Source organism: Quercus suber, unplaced genomic scaffold (assembly GCF_002906115.3).
Source record: "Quercus suber isolate HL8 unplaced genomic scaffold, Cork oak 2.0 scaffold_27, whole genome shotgun sequence".
NCBI classification, from domain to species: Eukaryota; Viridiplantae; Streptophyta; class Magnoliopsida; order Fagales; family Fagaceae; genus Quercus; species Quercus suber.
In genome coordinates this window covers 1,260,448-1,280,456 of record NW_027069492.1, presented here as the reverse complement: position 1 = coordinate 1,280,456, position 20,009 = coordinate 1,260,448, and the positions used below count along the sequence as shown (strand labels likewise).

Below are 20,009 nucleotides of genomic sequence, written 5' to 3'. Positions count from 1 at the left end.
ATTACTTGCCCCCATACTACATCAAAACAAAAACGCTCTCTCTTGTTTGGTTTGAGTTTTGTGTGTCTAGCTAGAGCTAAGAGAGTGATCATCATGGGTAGGTAGAGGAGTTCACCTATGAATGTGTTGTCTGAATGGGTGAAGAAGCAATCTATGAGGATGAAGATTTGTCTTGGTGCAATGATTGCACTTTTAGGTTTGGTGGCTTTGAAGCATACCATTCATGATCTCAACCACTTCTACATTGGCTCAGAATTCACCCATGCTTTGGGGATCATTGTCTTGATTTACAAACTCACCACCAAAAAGACTTGTTCTGGTACATGCATCTATATTTATATACCTGCACTGCATGTCTTCCTATTATCAATTTTTAAGATAACCAGAAGCCGTTGTTGTTGATTTGTTTTGTCTGGTGTGTTAAATTATCTTTTTATTTATTTTTTTTAGGAATATTTATCTTTGTAAATTGTCAACATATTTGTTTAGATTCTATATGCTGTTTGGCAAAATCATAATTTAGTCCATAAACTTATAATTGTTATATTTGACTTTTTTAAACTTTAGATTAATAGAAAAAGAGAGCTAAATTATATTCAGATTAATAGATTTTGTAATTTTTGGACAAACAAATTATTCCTTTTAATCTGACCCAATAACAATTTAGTTCCTTATTTTGAGCCCAACTCAATGCTTACATTTTGATCCATAAAGTTCGGAGTAAAAATGACATCGTTAGGCGTACTTTGGACGGAATCCTAACAATTTTACTTTTAATCCAAACCTTAAAAGGTAAAACGTGTCACTTGAAAATTTGTAAACTAAATTGTGGTCTAACCAAATTGTTAAAAGACAAATTATAATTTTCCCTTTTATTTTTCTTCCCAAAAAAAAATATAAAAAAAGTTGAGTTTCTTTTACTTTATTGACTAAAGTCTAAACATCATTGCCGAGGGGGGCATGCATATTTGGGAATTAAGTTTATATCAATGACCAGTCTTTTATTTAGTAGCACAACTAGGATTTTAATGATTAAGGAAAAGTAAGTAGCACAATTAGGATTTTTTTTTTTTTTGAGAAGACACAACTAGGATTTTAATTCAGGGGAAAGATTAAAAGATAATTTTGACAAGTTATTAATTTTGAACTTATCAAAAAATAAATAAAAATATAATTTTGAAAATATAAACTAATATAATTAACAAAAAAAAAAATTAAACAAAATTTTTTATCAAAAAATAAATAAAAATATAATTTTGAAAATATAAACTAATATAATTAACAAAAAAAAAAATTAAACAAAATTTTTTATGATACAACATATAATAAGAATAAATTGTAATTTCTAATAACTCAATGATAATAACATCTTTTGTAGCGTTATATGTTTTTAGTTCAAACCACCTAAAAGTACCCTTCCCATTTGTGTACCTATATATATATATATATATATGAAGTGTGTATAACTTACCGATTAAAGAGCAAAAGATTTTATAATGTTACATTGCATATGGTTGTGAGAATTTGGGACATGGAATTAGAGCTTGAGGTCCCTATTTCAATTTTATTATTTTCTTGCTTTATACACCAAAATTAGCAATTATATAAAATCTATGCAACCCAAACATTTTTTTTTTTCCATAACCTGTTCCGCAAATATTGGGGTCTGTTTGGTTGTCTTAGAACTTAATATTTAAGCATTTTTATGGAATAATAATAAATTCTGTAACTTGCTCGGGTGTTATATATTGAAAATATGCTGCTTTGCTAATTTTGGAGAATAGAAAAAGACAAAAAGTGAATGATAGGAAAACAAAAAGTTTTAAGGAATTTTTTTTTAAAAGATAGTGCAAATTGTTTCATATCATGTTTTCCTTTTTTCAACTTTTGTTTGCCATGTGACTCTTAAATCTTAACAACAATAATAACAACCCAACAAAAAAAATTTTAAGGGTACGTTTGGTACACTGAATGTAGATTACATTAGGAATAGTAATCTTTATTACAGGTAATAGAAGACATTGTAATGGAATAATTATTCTTATTCATAAGTTTGGTTGTTATATATGGAAAACTTGTAAAAGATGATATATAAGGAAACTTTATATTTTTGGAAATATATTAATTTTAAAACCTATTATATACACTAAGGAATAGCTATTACATCAATTTTAAAGAGGAATAACTATTCTTCAATTTAAAGAATGGTTATTCCAATGTAATAACTACTCCATGTAATAAAGATGCAACCAAATGACCAAATTGATATTACACATGAATAACTATTACATTACAGGAGCTACTACAGTGTACCAAACGTATCCTAACTTATTTTTCATGAAAATAGGAATTCTCTTTCTATAGCATTTCTTGACGTGGTGTTAAGGTTCCAAGTGTGAGTGTGTGACAAGCACGAAACTTTTTATTTTCTATCTACCTTCACAAAGATATGTGTTGAGTTCAACCCATTAATTAAGTTTGAGGAGTCTTGCTAGTTCAGTAATAATGTTTTATTGCCCTGTTCAGGCCTCTCGTTAAAGACTCAAGAACTCACAGCTCTGTTCGTAGCTGCAAGGTTGGTCACCATTATGGCGGGTGGAATTTACATAATATTAGATGTAACCACCCTGGTGGCAACATTATGGGTTATATACATCATTCGGTTCAAGTTGAAATCAACCTACATCAAGGAGCTTGACAACTTTCCCTTATATTATGTGGTAACAACATTTCTGCTTCTCTGTTCAGATTTAAACATTTAGCCTATAATCATTCCTTTCCTTTAAATTTATCATAATTTACATTCCTTATCCTTGCTATATTGAGTATTATTCATAGTAAAAAAAAAAAAAAAAAAAAACAATTAAAATCACGGAACTGCCTTTCTGTTTAAAGAAGAAGTTGATTTAGTATCGAGATTATTGAACATACTGCTAGGAAATTATCTTATGTGGTAAACAATAATGCCTGATTCATTTGTTTCTCCTTAGTCTATTGCAATGAAAGTAAAAGCCAAGACAACTGCATTTATAAGAGCTTTAGACTGTTTGTTTTGAATGTTGCACTATTATTGTATTCTTACATGTTTCACTTTTTGTTGAATGCTGATATTTTTAGCTAAACATTAAAACATAATTAGCCACTGTAAAACATTACATGACAATTGAAATTAGTGTGTGCTTGGAATTCTGTCAAGGGAAGTGAACTAGTATGGGTTTAAAATAAGAAAGTATATTTTTCATTAGCTTTTATTTTGTATCACATCTTTGTAAACATCAAAAGGATGTTTTGTTGTACCATCGTATGGAACAATATGAGTATTTTTTTTTTTTTTTTTTTTGATAAGGAACAATATGAGTATTAATGTCAAGTTATTAGCTATTCTTTCAAAATGTCTTATTAATATATTGCATTGAACACTTCATAATGATTGCCATTTAATCTTAGATATAAAAAATTTAAAAAAAAAATAATATAAAAAAATAAAAAAAATTAGACAGCTGTTGTTTTGGCAAATAATTCTCTTTCTATAGCATTTCTTGACGTGGTGTTAAGGTTCCAAGTGTGAGTGTGTGACAAGCACGAAACTTTTTATTTTCTATCTACCTTCACAAAGATATGTGTTGAGTTCAACCCATTAATTAAGTTTGAGGAGTCTTGCTAGTTCATTAATAATGTTTTATTGCCCTGTTCAGGCCTCTCGTTAAAGACTCAAGAACTCACAGCTCTGTTCGTAGCTGCAAGGTTGGTCACCAAATTACTCACCATTATGGCGGGTGGAATTTACATAATATTAGATGTAACCACCCTGGTGGCAAAATTATGGGTTATATACATGATTCGGTTCAAGTTGAAATCAACCTACATCAAGGAGCTTGACGACTTTCCCTTATATTATGTGGTAACAACATTTCTGCTTCTCTGTTCAGATTTAAACATTTAGCCGATACTCATTCCTTTCCTTTAAATTTATCATAATTTACATTCCTTATCCTTGCTATATTGAGTATTATTCATAGTAAAAAAAAAAAAAACAATTAAAATCATGGAACTGCCTTTTTGTTTAAAGAAGAAGTTGATTTAGTATCGAGATTATTGAACATACTGCTAGGAAATTATCTTACGTGGTAAACAATAATGCCTGATTCATTTGTTTCTCCTTAGTCTATTGTAATCTATATATTACTAAAAGCTGAAACGTAGCGTTAAATGCTCTTACTGCTCTTACGTGGTAAACATACTGCCTTTTTTTTCTTTTCTTTTTTAAAATATAATTTTCCTACAATTTTAAAAAGGTTTTTATAGTTTTTAGCCCTATAAATGCAGCCCACTACCTATTTATTTACTTCAATTATCACCTTATAATAAATCCAGCCCACTACTTATTTATTTACTTCCACTATCACCCTATAATAAATCTGTATAATTAATCCAGCACACTTCTTATTTATTTAGTTCAATTATCAAGCCGAACCCAAAACTTTTTCAGTTTAGCTTTAGGGTTTTGTGTGAGCCTTTTCAGCTTAAAGAGAGAAAGAAAAAAATAATAATAATAAACAACAACAACAACAACGTTCAAGCTTTAGGGCATTTTTTTTTTTTTCAATTTTTCTATAATTGTTTTTAACATTTATTTTTTTTAATATTTACACTTCTCCAACCTTTCTTTCTCCCTTACCATTTCATCTCCCCACTTCTTCTTTAATTTTTCTCCTTCCCTTACCTTTTTATCTCCCCACTACCCTCTACATTAATATCATTCTTCCTCTTTCCCTTCATCTTCCTTTATTTTTGTTTCTTCTTATTCACACCTTCTTACTGTAAATTTGTCACTATCTCTTCTATTCTATGCGTAGTTTTCCCTCACCAAAAAAAAAAAAAAAGGTTCCCTCTCTCTCTCTCTCTCTCTCTCTCTCTCTCTCTCTCTCTAAATTTTTTGGTGGATTTTTATTTTTTTTATTTTTCTTGTATCTCTACTTTAGGTTCATAATTTTCTTTTTATTTATATTCTTTAAAACTCTATTTTGGGTTAATGCGATTTAGTTTTGTTTTTTAAATTGTGATTTAGTTTTTTTTTTTTAAATCGTTGTTGTTGTTGTTGTTTTTTATTTTTTATTTTATTTTTATTCTCTTTGAATGTTAAATGTTATCCTATTGCGTTCTAAAGAATTAAATATAGCATATAAAAATATAATATTATTCTATTACATAGCATGATTTAGATAATTTGGTATTTATTCTGTTACATAGCATTATTTTTTATAGTGCTTAATTTAGATGTTAAACTATTAGATTTTACTAATTTTTGTTTATTTTCTAATCCTTTGTGGTGGACAAAGTGCTCTTAATAGTTGTATTAGAAGTACTTTATAATGTCATTTATTTAAAGAAAAGCAAAGGTTAGGCAAACGAAAGAAAAGCAAAGGTTAGCCAAATGAAAATAATCGAATAGGTGACAAATTTTGACTTTTGCAATTTTATTTTAATTATTATTATTTTATAACAATGCATGTATAGAAATTTAATTCTTAGATTTTGTTAATAATTGTTTATTTGATAGTATGTTTTGGGCGGCTAAAATTATAATTTCTACAAAGAAAATAACCTTAATAGATTATCAAAAACAAAATTTTATCCTAACATTGGTTCAATTAATCATTGTTAAGTTTTATTAATTTTTTGTAGTTTATGTTTTTTTTGGTGTTTTGGATTGATCCTATATTACATTTATGTTTTTTCTTATAATAAATAAAAATATAATTATGAAATACATTACTCATTACTAGATTAGTTTAAATTGTAAAATAATAATAATAATAATAATAATAATAAAACCACCATAAAAATAATTATTACGCGCAACGCGCGGGTTCGCGGCTAGTGAAAGTAAAAGCCAAGACAGCTGCATTTATATGAGCTTTAGACTGTTTGTTTTGAATGTTGCACTATTATTGTATTCTTACGTGATTCACTTTTTGTTGAATGCTGATATTTTTAGCTAAACATTAAAACATAATTAGCCACTGTAAAAAATTACATGACAATTGAAATTAGTGTGTGTTTGGAATTCTGTCAAGGGAAGTGAACTAGTATGGGTTTAAAATAAAAAAAAAATAAAAAATTTCATTAGCTTTTATTTTGTATCACATCTTTGTAAACATCAAAAGGATGTTTTGTTGTACCATCGTATGGAACAATATGAGTATTAATGTCAAGTTATTAGCTATTCTTTCAAAATGTTTTATTAATATATTGCATTGAACACTTCATAATGATTGCCATTTATGGCATGTTTGGATGTTTAAAAAAGGAGGGGGAGTAGAGTAGAGGGAGGGAGAGTAATGCAACTACCTTATTTGGAAGTTTTTTAAAAAATGAGGGGGAGGGGTTTGGAGGAGTTTGGAGGGGTTTGGACTCCCTCTAGCCCCCCAATTTTAATTTCCCCAAATTGGAGAGATTTGGAGGGAGAGTAGAGTACATAAATTATTGACTAAGTAAATTACCTAATTTATCCTTATTATATTAACAAAATTACACAAGGGGAAGGGCTAATTAATCACTTCCCCCTTACTAATTTTAAAAACATCTAAATAAGGTGGAAGTGAATCATTCTCCTTTACTCTCCTCCCCACTACTCCCTTTCCCTCTACTCCCCTCTACTCTCCTCCCTTTCTAAACTTCCAAACAAGCCATTAATCTTAGATATAAAAAATAAAAAAAATAATATAAAAAAAATTAGACAGCTGTTGTTTTAGCAAAGTATAAAGAGAGATGAATTAAGGATGTTCTGCTGGTTATTCTATGACAGGTGGTGCCTTGTGCTATCCTTGCCACACCTATCCACCCTTATACATATCATTTTCTCATTTGTCGAATCCTCTGGGCATTTGGTTCATATTTGGAAACCATTTCGGTGCTGCCTCAGCTCCGTCTGATGCAGAATGCAAAGGTTTTAGCTTCATTCCTCTCTTTACTTTAAACTCAGCATTTTATAAATTTCTAGGAAATTCATACTAATTTTGGTCCATTCTGGCTATATTGTTTCAGATGATTGAACCATTTACAGCCCACTATGTGTTTGCACTGGGAATTTCAAGATTTTTGGCATGCGCTCATTGGATTGTTCACAGTTCTATCACAGCTACTGAAGCCCCAGCTGCACATAATGGTAAAACCACAAAGAGAACCCTCTTCTCAGCAACCCACAAAGCCTTCTGATTCCTTCACCCCTTCTTGCGGACCATGTTCTATGCAGAAGACGGAATTGAAACAAGAAAACTACCATTCCAACCATCCTTACAGTTACCTCATTTGCTTCAATCCATCCACCACTGTTAAGGAATATTCTTTGCTGACGATAATTTCCCAGGAACAAGGCTTCAAAGTTGAGCACAAGAGGTATCATGTAACCCAAAGTGAGAATTGATAGCATGACAAGTGAGGTGAAGGGAAGCACATGAGAGTGCCTTTTGACATGAAAGAGTTGGAGTCCCACAAAAACACATGAAAGTGTTGTGGAGATAAGTACCATGATGATTTCTGCATCCATCCTCCGAATGGAGGTTTGATCCCTGTAATAAGCATTTGCAGTCAAGTTTAAAACTTCAAAGTAAAGATTATCAATTTTTTCCCGTGTGCTTTGAATGGTTCCCTTGATAGGATCTGAATTTCTTTTATTTGTTGAAGGGAACTCAAAATTGACAAGAATCTCACAATCCAAATAATCATTTGAGTCAAGAGTTCTGCACCCTACCATACACAAGATTCCTGTTTCAGCATCATACAACCCTTCAGCTAAGATCTCAAAGCTCTCTTGCAATTTTAAAGATGTGTTGAATGGAGAGCTCGTTGAGTTACTCGAGTACGTTGTGAGGCCTATGTGGTAGCTGATATTGACTGGACCACTGCTGTTGAAATTCGCTGGCTCTTCAGACTCCATATAGCTTGAGTACTGATGGAGCTGATTATCAACAGAGATTGGGGTAGAATAGCCCCAACCCATTTTTCCTTCTGAAATTTTCACTGACATGTCAAATCTCATTTCATGAGAAAACGCATTTGGGTACACTTTCCCTTTGGTTTTAGCAGGATTTGAGCATGACTTCCTAGCTAAGTCAATCTTGGAATACTCATACTTCACACCAGACACAACGGCATCGCCTTGCATATGATTGCTACCACTTTGAAACATGATATTATCGAAGTAAGCGGATTCATTCACAGACCTTTCGCTCCAAAGTTGTCCCACAATGCTACTAGCACCTCTGATTGACCAGACTGCAGGGAACCTCAAGCTCAACATGGTTGAACAATCACCAAGATGAGCATCAGAAAAAGATTGATCCATGCCCATAAATCTGCAAGCAACAATACAGAGCTGATTCTTGCTCTCATCCCATGATCCTTCCCCAACCAGAGCCATATTGGCACTGAAATGCCGGTAATAATGAATAGAGCTCCCGTTAGCAAACTGCACCAGGACTCGCATCCTTTCTTTATCCTCAGAACATTCAATTTTACTCAAAGACATAAGATTTGGCACATATCCGATATTCTTATCCAAAGGATTGCTGCAATTCTTTGCAGAAACGCAACCCCCTGAATATTTCAAATTGAATTGATTGACTGCCCTTGTGACTATTGAACAGAAACTGCTTGTTGGCAGAGAACTAAGTGACAAGCCTTTTGGAAGATGATCACTTCCACTAGAACAACGATCTTTGGAAACATCGGAAACATATGAGTACTTGTAATTCATTTGATGAGGAAACAACAACATGGAAATTGGATCAAAGTAGGAATCTTTATTATCAGAACTCAGACTCTCTAAAGTCCCAGTAATCAAACTAGTAATATTAGTTGACTTTGTGAGATTAGAGAGCTTAAGAACAGCAGAAAGCTTGAGCAAATAATCTTCTTTGGAGTAAGTAAAACCTGTTCCAACCGCACAAAGGTTCCCTTCTGGTTCTGACCTGTAACCTTGTAGTTTAAAAGTTACTGAATTTCTTCGATGCCTATCTTGGTAGTAGATATTTGAGACTCGAAATGTTAAACTCAGATCAACCTTGAATAAGTCTGGGTTATCAGTTTCATGAACAGCTCTGGTGCGAAGTGAAACGGAGTTTGAGAAAGTGGGAGAGTAAGAATACGAGTTTTGGGTGTGGAGATTATCACCACCAGTGTAGTAACCAATATGGGATCGAGGAAATGTCAATTTTGGGAGTGGAAATTCTTTGGAGTTGGAGCCTGCGACAGTTGAAGAACAGTACTCATAGTAAGTATCTTGAGAGGCAGAGGAAGTGACAGAGATGAAAAGGAAGGTGGCGGAAAGAAAGAAAAGGATGAAAAACCATGGCAGCGAGTGCCATTTTGGTGAAGAGTTGGTCATTGCAAAGGAGTTCATGGCCTTAGTAATTGTATCTTTCTTGTAGAGAAAAGAAAGATGAACGAGAACAACACTAGGGTTTGAAGACTGAACTACACATGCTCATTTATAAGTTATAACGCTACCCTTTCTTTCTTGACTAATTATCATGGTTTTAAAAATCGGACCGGACCAGTTGGTCCAACCGTTCAACCATGAACCAGCCTTTAATCCAGTCCGATTATAGTTAAAAACTGGAAATAGCTTAAAAACTAGGGGAAATGTGAAAACCGGCCAGTTCAACTGGATAACCAAGAACTGGCATGGTCAAAACGGATACTGACCGGTTGAGATTTTTTGTCCTTTTCCCAGCCTAAAACTAACCCTAATGACTCACGCCTCTCCTAAACACTCTCATCTCTCACACCTGACACCTCATTTCACGCCTCTCTCACGGTCTCAAGCTCTCTGCCCCGTTACCTTACTCAGCTCAAGCTCACTCTCTTTGAAATCAGGAATATCCCTCACTCTCTCTACCTCACTCTCACGGTCTCACCTCACGCACGCTTCTGAAATTTTTTTTCCCCTTCTCATCCTCTCGGCGTCTGAAGCTGTGAAGTGTTTTGGTTGTTTTTTTTTTTTTTTTTTCCTCACGATCTCACCCTCACCCTCTTTGCTCTCTGCTTCTCGGTGTCGAGAATTATTCTTTTTTTTTTTTTTGTTATGATTACTTGATTTTGATTTTCTTGGTTCTGGTTTTTTTTTTTTTTTCTCTCGACTTCATCAGGTAATAATTAATATTATTTTCTTTTTATTTTGATTACTTCATTACTTGATTTTGATTTTGATCTTTTTTTCTTTTTTTCTTTTTTTTTTCCATTTCTCTCGGCTTCATCTCAGATTCTCAGTTCATGTTCTTGGCTTCATCTCAAGTTCTCCTTCCGTGGCTTCACTAGTAAGTGGTAACTTCAATTATTAGTTTACAATAGCATTTTAGTTTATTTGTGATTTTGTGTATGTTGTGGATTTGATTTACAGAGCATTATTATTTGTGAAATATAGTTTACAGAGTATTATACTATTGTTTGTGTATGTTGTGTTGATGAATTTTTTTGTTGATAAAATGGTTGCTGCCAGTCTCAAATTGTTAAGTGAAATGGAGTCCGCCTCTATACCATCTAATGAATATGCTTCTACAACCGAGTCTAATGCTAATTCTTCATTCGTGAGAACGAAATGTGATCCCGCATGGGATCATGTAATGAAGAGTTAAAAAACGGAAAAAGTAGTTATATATGTATACATTGTGGGAAAATTTATAAAGGAGGGGGCATCAATAGGATGAAAAGACATCTAGTTGGAATCATTTCGTGATGATCTTGATGCTCCTCCTGGATTTAGAGATAAAAATCATCATATTCAAGTTGAAGATGAAGAAGATGAGAATGAGGATGATGATAATGATGCTAGTGGTGGAGCATTTGGTTCACATGATGATATTGATTTCAATTTTCTTCATAACAAATGAGGCTTGGGTCTTAAAACTTAGTAGTTGTTTGTTTAAAACTTTAAAACTTATTTGCTATTTGGATGTAATGAACTTATTTGCTATTTGCCATTTGGATGTAAATGTAACGACTAATGAACTTATTTATTTGGTTTTGTAGAAAATTTATTATGTTAAGGATGATTGTTTTGTAATGTTATTATTTTATATACTTGTATTTTTTTAAAAGGAAACATATTTATTACTATTGATTTGTTAGTTTTAGTACATTAAAAAATTATTAATTATTTATATAATTTAAATAAATAATAATTAAATTATTTATGAGACCATCGGTTCGACCATCAATCGAACCCTGGTCCGACCATAAAACCAGTAATTAGCTCCTTTTTCGGTTCTTTCACCATACTGGTTTTTAAAACCATGCTAATTATTGGTTCACACTCCTCAGGGTCAAGAAATATTTCACACAATATTCACACTTAACACTTGCCCCTAAACAATAAAAATACACACTTACCTCCTAAATTATTTCTAATGTATCACATGCTTTCTAAATTATGGGAATATACTTACTTTCCTAAACTATTACCTATGGAATAGTACACATAGCCCCGTATAAACTCTTACTTGTGTAACATTTTGCACCCCATCTTATAAGTTATAGTTCAGAAAAGTAAGTATGCATTCTCATAATTTAGAACGTAAATATAAAAGGAGTATAGTTTAATGATGTAAAGTGTGCATTCTAATAGTTTAGGTGCTAAGTCTAAAAATGGTATAATTTAGAAGGTAATTATGTATTCTCATAATTTAAAAAGGTAATTGTAAAATTATATAAAGTTCAAGGGTACCAGTGTAATTAGCCCAAAGAAAAAAAGTGTCATTATTTAACTAGTAGCGTTAATGCATTATACTATTATTCATTCTTTATTTTGAAAATTTCCAAAATAATATTTATATAGAAAGTCAATGGACACAAATAACTAGTTTTCTAGTTTGTTATTTAGAAAAGTCAATGGACACAAATGTTTACTCTCCTAATTTGTTATCAAATATATTTGAAAAGTTGATACTCAATTTTTATTTTTTTTAATATTAAGAAGAGTAGTTGAAAATTGTTAGCTAATTATTTCAAAAAATAATATATTAGATGGTATGTCATTAAAAAAATGAATTTTCTAAAGGAGGCAAATAGTATGAGAGGAAGAGAAGACAACAAGTGCTCATTCAGATTTGTCTAAAGGTCGCTATTAAGCCCCAAAAAAATGCTTTGTTTTTGACTTTTTTTTTTTTTTTTTTGAATATGAAGTATTTTAAAACACATACGAGAAAATAGAAAAAGGTCTTAAAGAAACTGATAATGATATACATCTAAAAAGGCTTTTGGACTAAGCCACAGATAAAAGATTTTTTTTTTTTTGATAAACTTCAATCTATTAAAAAAGAGGGGGAAACACTAGTGGAAATCTTCCTTGTGCATTCTCATAGTTTAGGTACTAAGTGTAAAAATGGTATAATTTAGAAGGTAAGTGTGTATTTTTATAATTTAAAAAGGTAATTGTAAAATGATATAAAGTTCAAGGGTAATAGTGTAATTAGTCCGAAGAAAAAAGTGTCATTATTTAGCTAGCAGCATTAATGCATTATACTATTATTCATTCTTTATTTTCAAAATTTCCAAACTAATGTTTATATAGAAAAGTCAATGGACACAAATGGTTACTCTCCTAATTTGTTATCAAATATATTTGAAAAGTTGATACTCAATTTTTATTTTTATTTTTTTTTTTTAATATTAAGAAGAGTAGTTGAAAATTGTTAGCTGATTATTTCAAAAAATAATATATTAGATGGTATGTCATTAAAAATATGAATTTTCTAAAGGAGGCAAATAGTATTAGAGGAAGAGAAGACAACAAATGCTCATTCAGATTTGTCTAAAGGTCGCTATTGAGCCAAAAAAAAAAAAAATTTTTTTTTTTTTTTTGAATAACAAGTATTTGAACACATATGAAAAAAGGGGAGAAGGTTATGATTTATGATTTATGAAACTTCATTTATTTTTATTTTTTTAAATTCAGGGCTGAGTAGTTAGAACAAATAGACATTATAATTCATTAATTGGGCGCGCAGTTGGTTGGGAATGGTGGATTGTTGGTGGTATAAATGAAAAGCATTTTATGGAAAGAAAAAAAAAAGGCTTTTATCTGAAGGATAAAAAAATAAAAATAAAAATGATTAATGAAGGTGTTGTTCATTGCACAATTGATGTGGATATTTAATAAAAGAAGGGAGTCAAAGGACACCAATGTGGTGGCGGCCTAAAGGCTCTCAATGCCTCTAATGCTTAAGTTTAAAAGGCTCTTTATATAGGAATAAACTTAAGTTTTTATTTATTTATTTTATTTATAGAATCATAAACTGAGAATTTAAATACTCAATGCGTTACCTTCATTGTAGTATGAGTTTTTTTTTTTTTTTTTAGAAGAATTGTAGTGTGAAGTTGGGTTTATAATGATTGAATGTTCAATATGTGTGTAAAACACTTATTAACGTTTAGATCCCCAATTTACAAATTATCAATACAAGCTTATAATCAAACAATGTATGTGCGGAATATGAAAATAAGCTAGAATAGAAATGGTAAAACAATTTAAACCGAAATTAATCACAACCACAGTAGTAATTTGAAGGCAAAGATTAAGGTAAGAGAGATGCAAACACAAAGACAACACAGCGATGTGTTATCGAAGAGGAAACCGAAGTTCTCGGCATTAAACCTCTCCGCCACCCTCGAAGCGGTCAATAATCCACTAGAGAATATAGTTAGGATACATGAATAGCAGAAGACCCTCCAAGCGTAATCTACCCAGTGCACCTAAGCCCTCTAAACTTTTTGCTCCAACAGGGTTACACTGAACCATGTTTTCTCTAGCTTACCAAATCTCGCAATTGCCCATTGTATCAACCAAAATGAATTGGTCCCTTTTGAATTGCTTCCCAAGCAACAAAATACCTCCTCACAAATAAGGTATGAATGTATCAATGGAGATGGTAAGAGTAGAGGAATTTGGAGAATTAAAGGATGAAAATTGTGGATGAATCATTCTTGTTTTTCTCTAGGGTTGCCTCTCAAAATTCTCTCTAGCAGCTCTAAACAATACGTGGGTATAAGGGTATTTATAGATGGGTGTGTATGGAATGCGAAGAGTTAATTTTGTAACAAATAAAGTGTTCTGGCGACTCAAGCTCGCGACTAGAATAAGTCGTAAGTTTGAGTTGCGAGCTAACGGCCTGGTCAGACTGGAAGTTTTGTCCTGTAGTACAACAACTGGCGTGACTCTTCAGCTCCCCTGCATGCTTCACATGTGTGCCACCTTTAGCAACTCGCCAGTCACGAGATCCAGTCGTGAGGCGCTTCTTGAGTGCACACTCTTGAGTTTTTCTTCACACTCACTCTCACACTACCCTTACATGATTCTCACCTAAATACAGGGTTTCTAAATGCTAAATTACAAGCAAATTTAGTATGGAATAAAGGCAACAAAATGGTTGAATAAATTTAACCTTACAATGATGAATCTTGCTATCATATTATTAGGGTCCATTACCTAATTTTTAGTTATTCTATTGTAGCAATTTTTGAGTTGAGGTAACAGTCCTAAACATTAAACATTAAGAGGTAACAATTAACTTACAAGGCTTTGTAAAAATCATATATTTAGACAATATTCATGGGGGCACAATTATTATTCCCCACGTTTGCATTTCAAGAGTTGCTGAGCTTAGCACCTACTCAATAATCTTGTATTTCATAGACCTAGGTAGAATTCTATCCAACTAGATGATAGACCTGAGCAAAGGTTCTAAGTTGGATATGTCATATGTATTGTAAGCTAGACGAGTGTTTCTTTCTGTTCGTATCTGTTAGGTTCTAAATGTTTAGAACAATTGGCAAATCGTAAACACAAACTTATCTAGATATAGATCTTAGAGTCTATAGGTTTTATTAAACAATGATCAAGGTGATTCAAGTTAAGATTCAAGAACATACAAGCTGCAAGAAGAAGACTTCATATTCTGCTTGGTTCGATCGATCGAAGAACATGCTCGATCAATCAAAAATCGTATCTGCAGAATTTTAAGCCAGCGCAAACAGCAGCTTAAGCCCATTAAGGATTAGGGTTTCAGATCTACTTCTCCCACTATATAAAGGAAACCCTAAGCCACGTTTCTGAGAGCTTTTGGCGAGAGAGAAGAGAGTGCCTCTTTTGTATCTAGGGCTTTGTACCCAAACCTCTCTAAGTCTTTGTTGCTCATAATTTGCGATTTGTGTGAATCTCTTATGAGATCATTGAGGAGCTTTTCTTCACATAAACTTAGGGTTTCCAAGGTAGAGATTATTTCAACATCTTGATGATCAACTCAGTTGCTGCCATTAGAGCTTAAAGAATAACAAGCGTGGGTGTTTGTATTTTGTGGAGAATCCAAGAAAGAAGGAGTCTGTGGATTCAGAGCTTACACGTGGTCGTGTCAGTAAGTTCTACTGGTGAGTAGCATTAGAAAGTCGAGCAAGGAGCTTATAAGTCCTTTTGTATGAACTTCGATTCTTTCAAGATAGTGGATTCAAGTTTACCTTGAGGATAGTTAGGTCAAATCCTCCCCAGGTTTTTACCGGTTTGGTTTTCCTGGGAGATCATATCATTGTGTTATTTACTTTTCTGCTGCTTTATATCTTGATATGATTATTTGATTGTGTTAACCTAAATTTGCATAATTTGACTAAATTAATTACTTGGCTAATAAACTAGGTTAATCCAATTGTTGTGTTTTAAGGGGTCTAAATTTCTATTAAGTAGTATCAGAGCGGGTAGCTCTTTCGTTTTAGATCTTTTGATCTAAGAGCTAATCCTTGACCCCTGTTATCATAGATAATTTGAAGTATGTTTCTGCTCATGTTTGTAATGCTTTGAATAAAAAGGACACTATTGTTTCTGTTGATTTTTCTGATGCTTTTGAAACTCTTCGTAAGGAATTATCTAAATTTTTGAAAATTTCTAAGAAATTCAAGGAAGAGTTAAAATTGGCTAATCTTGAAAAAGAGGATTTGATTTTGAAATTGGATGAGCCTAATAAAAAGAATGAATTTTTGAGAAATCAAATTTCCTCTCAAGATGAGAAGATGAAAAGTTTGGAACAAGAGTTAATTAAATCTAAAACTAAGATTGAAAATTTGACTAGTATCAAGCCTGTTGTTGATAACAGAAGTTTTTCTGTTTCTCTTAAGCCTAAAACTGAGAAAGTTTATATCTTTCCTTTCAAGAGAAATAATAAAGAAAAGACTTATTTTGCTAGGTTAGACAAATGTAAAAGTTCTGATGTAGACGCTGAAGTTTCTAAACCTATGTCTAAACCTACTATTAGAGAGCATAATAAATATGTTTTTGTGCCTACATGTCACCTTTGTGGTGTTGTTGGTATATTAAACCAAATTGTTCTTTGTTGAGGCAAAAACCAAAATCTGAGACTAGATTTGCTGTTAGGAATACTGATGTTCCTAAATTTGTTCCTGTTTGCCACTTTTGTGGTGTTCGTGGTCACATTCGTCATAATTGTCATAAATTGAAAATTAAACATTCTTTGTTTCAATCTAAGATACGTGATGATATTTCTCCTGCTATAAATCTATATAAATTGTTTCATATTCTTTTGAAAAATTTAAGCTTGTTGGCTTGTGAAAGGAATTTGCAGAATTTTAGTCTTTCTCAGAAGATTGGTGTAATTCCCCAAATACACTCTACTTCTCATGGATTTTCACCTACAATGCCGAAGACTCGTGCTAAACGAGTGAGAAAAGATTCTCTAAGGTGAGTGTTGCTGACTTGTCCCTGATTTAATGCTTTCAATTATTTGTGGACATGTTTTGTTGCTGACTTGTCCCTGATTTAATGCTTTCAATTATTTGTGGACATGTTTTGTTTCTGTTTTTGGTTGTTTTGTTTTTTAAGTTGTTTTTATTTTTATTTTTTTAAATCCAAAAACATTGAAAATTTCAAAAAGACAAAAATATTTTATTTTGTGCCTAGTTATTTCTTTTGAGGATTACATGAGTTATGATATCTCTCTCTTGATTTAGAACATGCTTGACATTGTGAAGAAACTTGAATAGTGTGTGTTATATAAGTGCTAAGCTTTTTCTGATTTTGTGAGTATGTACTAGTTTGTACATGTACTCAAGGGTTAATTAAGAAATTGATATTTCTTGTTTGTATACCCTTTATAGCTTAGTAAGCACTATCATGCATAGTTTTGCATTGTTCATTTAACATAATGTGTGCTTTTGTCTTTGGTCATAAATTTTTTTTAAACCAAAAAGTTTTTTGTGTTTTGTATTTCACATCTTGGATTTGAAATCAAGATTTGCCACCTTATCTTTACATAACATGTTGATGTACTTTGTTTAGTTTGGATGAGCTTATTTATTGCACTTGACTAGTTGAAATTTTGTAGTGCATGTTGTATGGGAAAGATGTTTATAGTGTTTATCACTTTGTCTTAATCTTGAAGTCACATGTTATTTAACTGTCGGACTTGATCCTTTTGAGAAAGGCATAAATAACCATCTCACCACTGTTCACTAGCCAATTATGAACACCTTAGTGCATATCGTAAGATTGCCCTTTAATAGCACACATAGTACAACACATTCAATAAAATCAACTTTAGCACTTACATCGATTAACACAAATAGTAAATCCATTGAAATCAAGTTAAAGATTTATGAAACTTTTCGAAGAGTCACAAAAATAAATTAAGAAAAACTTCAATATATATTGCATAAAATTAATTTACTTTTGTGATTAAAAAAAAAAAAAAAAAAAAAAACCAACAACAACAACAACGTAGATTTAACATGCAAGAACAATAGAAAGAAAAAAAAATTTATTATTTGGACAATAAGGAATGATAAAACAATGAGTGCACCAAAAAAAAAAAAAAAATTTCAACAGTTGACATATTTGAGGAGTCACAATGATTATTATATGGTAAAAACTCAAAAGGCATAATAATTATTTAAATAGATTGTTAACAAAAACAAAAGAAGGATCGACAAAGCCCTCTCATAGGACATATTTGCGGTTTATTAGTTGAGGTCAATTAGGCTTATTGTAATTGATGAGACGACTTTTGGTTGGATCAATTGCGTTATATATTGCGTAAATTGTACATTAAACAATAGGAGATAAGCTCTCACAAATATTTTTGCCACTATGATGAGTCATATATATATATATATATGCAAATCCTGGTATGAATTTGTATTCCACTGCTTGGGATTTTGTTATCCCCTAGGGTTGCTTTTTGCATTGATCATTTACTTGCAGCAGCGGTTTGCTGGTCATGTGATTACTAATGCATAACTACATAACAAATCGTACACAAAATGACGCCCCTATGTTATTGAGTACTCTTTGCTCCTTGCTAATAAGAGATAAAATGGAATTTGAAAGTTCGTTTAGACCTCTTAAAACAGATTGTTTAACTTAATTTATTAACCAAGTGATTACTTAGATTATTTTTAGGTCTAGGTCAAACACAAATAAATTATATCATGCAAAGATGCGGAAAAGTAAATAACACCATGATATGATAACCTAGGAAAACCAATGAAACTAACCGTTTCAAGATAAAAACTTGGAGAGAGTTTGACCTAACTATCCTCAAGGTAAACCAAATCCATTATAAGAGAATCGAAGTTTTCACAAAAGATTTAACCCTAAATCTAATGCTACCTCCAATAGTAACTTAATGACACGACCACGTGCAAGCTCTAAATCCATGAACTCTTTCTCTTCTTGGATTTACAGCAATACAAGCTGCCTTGCTTGTGACTTTGAGATCCCACTCAAAGGTTTCAGATCACCTTTTCTTGTTGATCTTGATGCAGCAACTATTTCTACCAATCCTTGATTGTAGTTCTTGCTTTGGTAGATTCTTGTGTAGTTAGAAGGTATAAAACCTTTCAAATCTCAGAAAGAGTAACACAAGTCTTCTTCAACACCCCAAAATGTGGCTAAGGTTTTTTTTTTTTTTTTTTTTTTAATATATTTTTTTATATGTAGAGAAGTTTAAGTGAAACCCTAAACGTTTTCGCGGGCTTGGGCCTATTTAAAATTCTACAGAAAAAATTGGACTTGTGATATTCAATCGGTCGAGCCTAATTCTTGATTGATAGAGAAAGACAGAACCTCACTTTTCTTTTCTGCAAACAGCTAGACCTCAAAACTTGAATCGCCCTTATTTAAGTATTGCCTAAACACCTAGACTAGACATGTTTTGATCTCGGTTTGCCAACACAATACAATGATCATTCTAAATATTTAATTCTAAATCTTTAGAACCTAACATAATCATTCCCATTAGTGACTTTTAACATATTTTGAGCATGCTATAAGTTTTTGATTTTTAGCAGTATGATGTTCAAACTTATAATTCTTGTAAAATTTCACTTTCTTAATGCATGTCCTATGTGATTCTAAACTAACGTTGTCTCCATATTGTTGGTGCTTTGTTTCAAATAAGGATTAGATTCCATGAATCTTGGAAACTAAAATCGGCCTATCCATATATTTTTTCAATCAAAGTTTTTTTTTTGGTGGGGGGGGGGGGGGGGGGTAGAAACAAGAAGTCTTATATAATTATAATAGAAGTTTATACAACAGAATCATTATCCGACCTTCGGGCACATAGTCTAGTACTCCCGAGGTCGGCCAAATCCCTTACTAAACAGTTGTATACAAAACTGGGACAAGTGTTGTAGATAGTCAAGAGATGTTGTTGGTGGTTTTCCCATTTCGCTAGGGCATCCACGCAGTTGTTTTCTTCACGATATATATGGTGCACCTGAACCTCCTATGCCCACTCCTTAAGGCTCCTGCAATCACATATTAAAGGAAACACATCAGGAGGGTACGTAGAATTTTTGTCAGTTAACCAGGATAAAATTGTTACAAAATCAATCTCGAGCTAGATAAATTTGAACCCTAAGTCCCATACCAACAGGAAGACCTGCCTAACTGGTCCCAACTATGCCATAGTATTAGTGGCTATACCCATATTTAGAGAAAATCCTGA

General features: G+C 32.1%; 1 protein-coding gene and 1 pseudogene across 1 annotated transcript; one reads left to right on the top strand and one right to left on the bottom strand.

Annotated features, from left to right (window-relative positions):
* The first annotated feature begins 93 nt into the window (after nucleotides 1–93).
* LOC112006683 (uncharacterized) lies at nucleotides 94–7,218 on the top strand (annotated as a pseudogene).
* A 5-nt stretch (nucleotides 7,219–7,223) lies between these two features.
* Nucleotides 7,224–9,403, bottom strand: LOC136065619 (uncharacterized). The gene is made up of 2 exons (XM_065769109.1): nucleotides 7,307–9,403; nucleotides 7,224–7,247 (listed from the first exon to the last, which is right to left on the bottom strand). Exons 1-2 carry the CDS (start codon nucleotides 9,401–9,403, stop codon nucleotides 7,224–7,226), a joined length of 2,121 nt encoding a protein of 706 aa, XP_065625181.1.
* Between the last annotated feature and the right edge of the window lie 10,606 nt (nucleotides 9,404–20,009).

What these genes read in the sequence shown, in the direction of transcription:
- LOC136065619 (XM_065769109.1), bottom strand. Translation starts at nt 9,403, where the DNA reads ATGAACTCCTTTGCAATGACCAACTCTTCACCAAAATGGCACTCGCTG. An exon ending in GATGGATTGAAGCAAATGAG is followed by an intron (nt 7,248 to 7,306) that starts GTAACTGTAAGG and finishes TCTTCTGCATAG; the next exon opens with AACATGGTCCGCAAGAAGGG.